The 7,636-nt window shown below is 43.3% G+C and overlaps 1 protein-coding gene across 1 annotated transcript; it reads left to right on the forward strand.

The window, feature by feature from the left end:
- The first annotated feature begins 1,083 nt into the window (after positions 1–1,083).
- LOC145458837 (tubulin beta chain-like) lies at positions 1,084–2,944 on the forward strand. Its single transcript, XM_080337332.1, has 6 exons — positions 1,084–1,264; positions 1,324–1,543; positions 1,605–1,812; positions 1,870–2,114; positions 2,182–2,576; positions 2,637–2,944. The coding sequence occupies exons 1-6, from the start codon at positions 1,208–1,210 to the stop codon at positions 2,850–2,852; spliced, it is 1,341 nt and encodes a 446-aa protein (XP_080193458.1). The 5' UTR covers positions 1,084–1,207; the 3' UTR covers positions 2,853–2,944.
- Positions 2,945–7,636: the final 4,692 nt, after the last annotated feature.

Here is a 7,636-nt window from a genome sequence, read left to right on the forward strand (position 1 = left end):
AAATGGCTGAACGGTGATGCAATGAGACCAACAAATAAAATATTGATGCGGCAGAAACGAAATTCGTGCCGTTAGCCATGCCTAGATCAATCTATCTCTCCTGTGGCCCCGACAATATCGACGTATTGAATTATTGACAAGCTTTATTCGATCTTTCCGAAATACAGAATAAAAACGCGAGAGAGTGTTGCATTTCATCTCACTCAGGGAAAGGAAGCTGCTGTTATACGGGGAAATCGAGGGATAGGCTTTTAACTTGTTTTATTAGAGTAGGCTTCGAGAACGGAGATCGCGGCATTTCAGTGCGCCTGTGTACCTGTACGGCTCTCAATTGTTGGCTTTGCATTCTAAATAATAAGTAGAACCGGGGCCTACGATACTAAGTACGATACTAAGTATCGTAGGCCCCGGTAGAATGCATCTTGACAAAAAATAGGAATTTTGCTTTACGAAGCCTGGTGCAATGGACATGCACCAATATTTGTAATTTGACATCCAGGACAGGTAAAATTATAATCTATGTTATGCATGCAACATGCATCTTCGAATCGCAACTCTTTCGCGATAGAAAACGAGCATTTATAGCACCGGTAGCATTCTAGAGGCTGTATTATTTTCCATTGCATGTACAAATGTACATTGTACAGCACATCCTCCATAGTAGCATTACCTGTCAGTCATCAAAAGCATTATGACTGGTTGCCTACGAATGTATTAAAGTGCCGAAGCCTGGTAACCATACCAGTGGATATAAGAGCCCAGTAATTACGTAATCGCATGCATTGATGAGGAAACCACTTCAAGTTGACGTGTTATTCTTATCATGGTTGACAAAAGGCCAAGGATATGTAGATCGTTGTAGAATAGTTGGACATATGTCTACTGTCTAGTGTCTAGCTTTGGCGAAGTAGAATCGTAGAAGTACGGCAATAGTAATGACGATTGTTGTGTCACAGAATAGTAAACGATAATCACATCTGATTATTACGCAAAATTCGAAAGTGGCCAATCATTGAAAGGTGATTGTCTTTTTTCTCCAATAGGAAAAAAGGCGATTGTCCGCCGTACTCGTTCAAATACAGAAGCGATTTTGCAATTGAGATACCTGCTTTCGTTTGCAGACGTAGGACGCGTTTACGTTATAGAGTCCGTGTTGCTTCGCCTTCGGTGTACATTTGCGTTTTTTCGAAGTCTACAGATATAAATCATGCGCGAAATCGTTCATTTGCAAGCCGGCCAGTGCGGAAACCAGATCGGTGCTAAGGTAATGACAGTGATTTGGAGTCTAATAATGGATCGGCAATAGTACGTCTCATTTTGTAGTTCTGGGAAGTTATCAGCGATGAGCACGGTATCGACCCGACTGGAACGTACCACGGGGACAGCGACCTTCAGCTAGAGAGGATCAATGTCTACTACAACGAAGCCACCGGCGGAAAATACGTACCGAGGGCTATCCTAGTCGATCTCGAACCGGGCACTATGGACTCTGTGAGATCCGGGCCGTTCGGACAGATTTTCAGACCCGATAACTTCGTGTTTGGTTCGTTTACAGCGGATTTATACTCTATTGGCGTTTCTCAACAGTTACGATCCTTATTCAGGTCAAAGCGGCGCTGGTAACAACTGGGCCAAGGGCCATTACACCGAGGGCGCGGAACTCGTAGATTCAGTATTAGATGTTGTTCGTAAAGAAGCCGAAAGTTGTGATTGTTTACAAGGATTCCAGCTCACACACTCCCTAGGTGGTGGTACTGGATCAGGAATGGGTACCCTTCTCATCAGCAAAATCCGTGAAGAATATCCAGACAGGTATACCCTATACACAGAACATGTGTGCTGGTAACTCTATACTGCCTCATTCTTCAGGATTATGAACACATTCAGCGTAGTCCCGTCTCCTAAAGTATCCGACACTGTAGTAGAACCGTACAATGCCACACTTTCAGTGCATCAACTTGTAGAAAACACAGACGAAACTTACTGCATCGACAACGAAGCCCTTTACGATATCTGCTTCCGCACGCTAAAGCTCACAACGCCCACGTATGGAGATTTGAACCATCTTGTCTCGGCTACGATGAGCGGTGTCACTACTTGTTTGCGTTTCCCTGGTACGAATTGTCTTCATACTGACAATATATGTAGGCTACTTGGGATACTACTTCTTTGCGTTTTCAGGTCAACTCAACGCGGATTTACGGAAACTCGCCGTTAACATGGTCCCATTCCCTCGTCTTCATTTCTTCATGCCCGGCTTTGCTCCGTTGACTAGCAGAGGCAGCCAGCAATACCGCGCACTTACTGTCCCAGAGCTTACACAACAAATGTTCGACGCCAAGAATATGATGGCAGCTTGTGATCCGCGTCACGGCCGTTATTTAACTGTCGCTACTATGTTCCGTGGGCGTATGTCCATGAAAGAAGTCGACGAGCAAATGCTCAACGTACAGAATAAAAACAGCTCTTATTTCGTGGAATGGATTCCGAATAACGTAAAAACAGCGGTTTGCGATATTCCGCCGCGCGGTTTGAAAATGGCTGCGACTTTTGTTGGCAACAGCACTGCCATTCAGGTGCGTCGAAAGCACTCCTCACTGATCTCTTTTGATTCGTTATCACTCCTTTGCTTTTAGGAACTGTTCAAACGTATTTCGGAGCAATTCACGGCTATGTTCCGTCGTAAGGCTTTCCTTCATTGGTACACCGGCGAGGGCATGGACGAGATGGAGTTCACTGAAGCCGAGAGCAACATGAACGATTTGGTCAGCGAGTATCAGCAGTACCAGGACGCCACCGCCGAAGAAGAGGGCGAATTTGACGAAGAGGAAAATGAAGATGAGGAAGCTTAGTTTGGATACGTTGTCGTGTCGGAGTGGTTACCTAATAATTATTGCATGGTGAATTGGTTTGGCTTGAATAAAATTGGAAACATCTCGAGAAATATTCTCGCGTTCGCTCTACTCTTTATTGCGTGTGATGTAGGGTTGTTGTGAGAACATTTGGTGATACTGATATCGGTGTGGTCAGGACGAAGCCACGTACTTTTTCGAGGCTGCTACTAATGCCCTCACTGTATCGAAACGATGGCGTTAATTATTGAATTCTGTACTCCGTTAAACGACAAACTAGCAGGAATAGCGTAGGCTAATGAATACCTCCAAGCCAAACCACGAAGCGGATCAAAAACACGGGCTTAGCCTACACATAGCGTACCTTGCGTACACATCGACGGCCCTTCGCGGCAATTCGGCTGGGCTGTCCAATTGTCCATTATAGTGTCCAATAGTGACGCTGCCGCAGCATCCATCTTTGCGCTTGGATATTGGGGTAGCAATGAACGCAAGTGCGAGTGCGCTCATATCAAGTCGACTTCAGGCGATAAAAGGCATTCCGAAAGATAGTTAGGCTATAGGCCTAATAGTGTGACTATAGAAATAATTTCTATAGTGTGACGGTATGTATGGGGATTAATTGGAGGATAAATATAGGCCGAGTCTGTACGGGCTCGGGATTCTTAAAGTTCAGAGCGTTGTGAGTCATTATAGCTTATCCTTAGGCCTATAGCATGCCGACGAGGTAGTTTAGGCAAATGGTAAATAAATTTGTATGCTGTCCGAGCTCGGGATTCAATTTCGGGTCGTTGCGACTATTTTGAGCAAGTTATTACCGACTGGTAGCATAATGGTAAATGACTTCGACTTCTTGATCCCTATGGCTGGGTCATTCGACCAAAAAGACTTGATAATCGAGCTGAGCGCTCAGCAAATCGGAACTTATCGTGTTGAGTAGTGCCGACTCGATAACGAAGAGATCCCGTATCTCTATCGTTCAAGCACATGTAAAATAAGTTTCGTTCGTTGTTCATAGCCTACAGGTCGCTAGAAGCTGTAATCAATAGGGCTGGGCACAATGATTCGAGTACTCGAATCTGAATCGAGTATTAATTCTAATGATTCGAGTCGAGTAGTAAAAGGTAATGTTTTCGAGTACTGAAATTGAACGCTTCATGTCAATAAGAGTGAATTTATCAACGAAAATTATAATTCGATACAATTTTCCACTCTGGAAACCTTAAAACTTCGATTGGTCATGTACCAGCTTACGTAACACGTATTGCAAAGCTACAAATTACCTTTACATGGTGTACGACAGGCAATATATTATTTATGGTAGGATAAAAGTTCATATTTGAATTTTGTCATTTTCCATACTGATGTGACGTCATAATAAGTGATACTCGATTACTCGACTCGACTCGAAGCAAAATACTCGATTCAGAATCGAATCACTCAGGTACTCGATTTTGCCCAGCCCTAGTAATCAACTGTAATTTTCCAAAAGCGATAAAAACTGATGCTGAGGGGAAGGAATCATCTGTCTAATATCAAAAACAGTAGAAAATAACACAGTGGCCTTTATATGACGATATTCGTTTTCACTACTTTAAGGCTACAATGTAGCCTACGTACAAGTACAGTACAGTACAGTACATGTACTGTTCGAGGCAGTGGCGGCTCGTGACAATATCGGGTGGTGGGGCAAGGGCCGCAAGCGACTTGTTATCAATATGACGTCACAGTAGCGTTTTTCAACGTTCATGATGGCCACATGAATTTCCCGTAAACAATGATTTTTAACGTAGGTGCCGCGAGAGGTTTGCCGGTGGCGTGACTTGAAGTGCGGTAACAAATGTTTTATTCATTGTTTTTTATTCAAATGATTATTTTACAAAATGTACGCGAACTAAGAATCGTCCCCATGCCACGAATCAATCATCAGGTTATCCTTAGTAGCATGCGTTATGATTTCGTGGTAGAGATTACGCAAGCGCCGAGTAAGACTATACCAAAAATACACAGACCAACTACCTACAAAGACCATTCGCATGACACCTTGTGGTGTTTTAATCGTTCCATGCTCAGCAATTCTGTAAAGTGCTGCAGCGCCTTCGACCCGATTTGTATATGGATTCTCGTCCCGAAAGCGAGTCAAATCGATTTGCCCTCGTCCGAAAGTGTTTGGTACACGATCCTGATGCGTTACGACCAGGGGATAGGCAATCAAAGCGGTGGCACCCATAAACGTAAAACATTATAAAAAGCCAGCTGTTATCCATGGAAGATTAATTACGAGTCTGCCTGCCATCATTCAAGCAGGAATCAAAGCATTGTGTTAAATTGAAATGCGAGCACATATCGCATTAAACAATTTCATGAATAAATTATTTCATCTTGATGAATTTTTCACTTTTTTTCCATAGCCATAACAAAATATATCGGTAAATTAATTGTCAGTGTGCCTCGAGTAATAAGGATGAAAACCACTCACTTTTCCTTAGCCATAGACATGGTTGAGTTACCTGGGCTCACTTGATTGAAATTATTCGGAAAGAACATGATGTGTACAGTCGTCCGCCCACCAGCATTAATTTATGTCTTGTATAAGTATTGTGCGCGACGTGATTTCTTCTTAGCAAAATGTTCAATAACGAGTTTATTGAAATCTGGAATTCCCAGAACCACGTCGTTGTGAATCGAGAGAACAGCCAACGCATTAAGCCTATCTTGGCCCATCCTGTTTCTGAGAAAGGTCTTGATACGTTTCAATGTGCTGAAACTGCGCTCGGATTCCGCGGATGAAATCGGGGTGGTCAAAATGATATTCAGAAAGCTAGTTACTGTAGCAAAGTTGATCGAAAGCGAATTTTCAACTAGGAATTTTGAAAGTTCACTAGTGGTTTTAATTTCCGAAAAGGATGTGTTAGAATACAAACAAGTCAACTCGCTCTCCAACCGAGCAATGTCGATCATCGGGTAATATCGAGGCACGCTGCGCAGTAGTCCAGAAGGAAAATGAATTTTGTAGGCAGGGAAATTTCTCGGATTTAACAGGGCGAAAGTAACCAACTGGTCACTATTCAGACGATGTTGGATTTGGGACATCAGTATATCGCAACATTCGTAAGCCGCAACAAGCAGGTTTTGCACACTTATCCCACGACGTAAAAGCGCTGTGTCACCAGCGAAGTGTACATTCGCCCGGATATGCGAAATTGCCTCACAAAAATGTGCAATACACAATTGCGCAGTAGTACCATCGGCCATACGCGACTGAAAAGTGCTGTACAGTGTATCGACGTGCATGAAGATGTCACAAAAAAGCTTCAAAAAGAACAAAAATTCTTCGTCTTCCAGGAGTCGTTTAAGCCCCGCCGCTTCACGTATGGAAGTATCATCCCAGACATAGGAGAGCTCTCAATCACTGAGAAGCATTCCAGAAGCTCCACCCTACTCTCTGACACTCGTTGCACAACTCTGGATTGGAAGTTCCACCGTGTTGATACGCATCTAGGTAACCGGTGCTTGCATATGTCGCGCAATAGATCAGATCGCTTTGGCGAAACAGAGAAAAAGGAGGAGAACCCTGAAAGATTTGCAAAGAATATCTTGACAGAAGATATTCCTAAGCACATTTTTTTTCACTACAAGATTGAGCTGATGCGCGTAGCAATGCAAAAAATGCGCATGCGGGTAAACTTCTTTCATTAAAACTTGTACGCTATGTCGCGATTCGCTCATGACTGCTGCGCCGTCGTAGGTTTGCGCAATAAGTTTCGACTCAACTGAATAGGGCTGTAATGTTTTTTTTTAATACGTAAGAAATTCCGACAGCAGTGCGATCGTCAACAGCCACTAAGCTGTGGAATCGTTCGACTGGCATACCAAATTTCGTGAACCGAAAAATCACGACTAGTTGTGACAAACACGTAATGTCAGTTGTTTCGTCAGACTGAATAGATAGAAATTCAGCGTCAACAATCTCGGTAAACAAATGCTGTAGATAGATGTGATATATCGAATCAAGCACATCATTTTGAATAGTCTTTGAGGTACCCTTAGCTACTGTCGCGGTGTCGAGATGTTCGCGCAAAATGCTATCAATGGAAGCCGTGTATTTAATTAGATCCAAAAATACCCCCCTATTGAGAGAGCATTCCTTCTCATCGTGGCCTCGAAGGGGCAATTCATGAACTCCAATAAATTTAATGGCATCAATCACCCGAGAGAGAACATGCCTATTCTTATCTACAAGCTCATTGTGCTTGCAGACTGATACGCGATAACTTTCATTGAGCTGCGACATTACTACTCTGCCAAACAATTTATATTTAACTGCACTAGCCATGTGCACTTGGGATTTTTGGTGCGTTTTCAGACGCTCTGACAAATGCTTCAGATCGCGATAACCAATTTTGTTCCAACAAGAGCCACTGCTTCCGGTACCGGCACTGTCGAATAAAAGACAGTAAAAGCAAAACAAGGCGTTTTTATCCTCGCCATAAGTAAGCCATCCATTTTTATCGAAATGCGCTGAAGAAAAGGCACGAGTGCGCTTTCCTCCGGCGTACGATTGGATCAATGGGCAATTTCTAGGCTGATACGGACCTAGTCGCTTTACCTCTAATTTTTGCTCTAAAGGCAGCTGGCTAAACGGCGTACGGAGCAAAGATTCAACACGATTCATGTTCGCACTTGACCTGACTACTTATCTGCAGAAATGGAAATGACTTTAAATCGAGAGATTGCGTATGCCTAACTGGAAAGGTCAACGAGTTCGGACACATACGCAATTG

This window comes from Botryllus schlosseri, chromosome 16 (assembly GCF_051294905.1).
Source record: "Botryllus schlosseri isolate E-star chromosome 16, Bs_hap1, whole genome shotgun sequence".
Classification (NCBI taxonomy): Eukaryota; Metazoa; Chordata; class Ascidiacea; order Stolidobranchia; family Styelidae; genus Botryllus; species Botryllus schlosseri.

Excerpts from the sequence above, each read along its gene's own strand:
- LOC145458837 (XM_080337332.1), top strand. The coding sequence starts at position 1,208 with ATGCGCGAAATCGTTCATTTGCAAGCCGGCCAGTGCGGAAACCAGATC. Across the intron at positions 1,265-1,323 it reads GAAACCAGATCGGTGCTAAG|TTCTGGGAAGTTATCAGCGA; the intron begins GTAATGACAGTG and ends CTCATTTTGTAG. Across the intron at positions 1,813-1,869 it reads CGTGAAGAATATCCAGACAG|GATTATGAACACATTCAGCG; the intron begins GTATACCCTATA and ends CTCATTCTTCAG.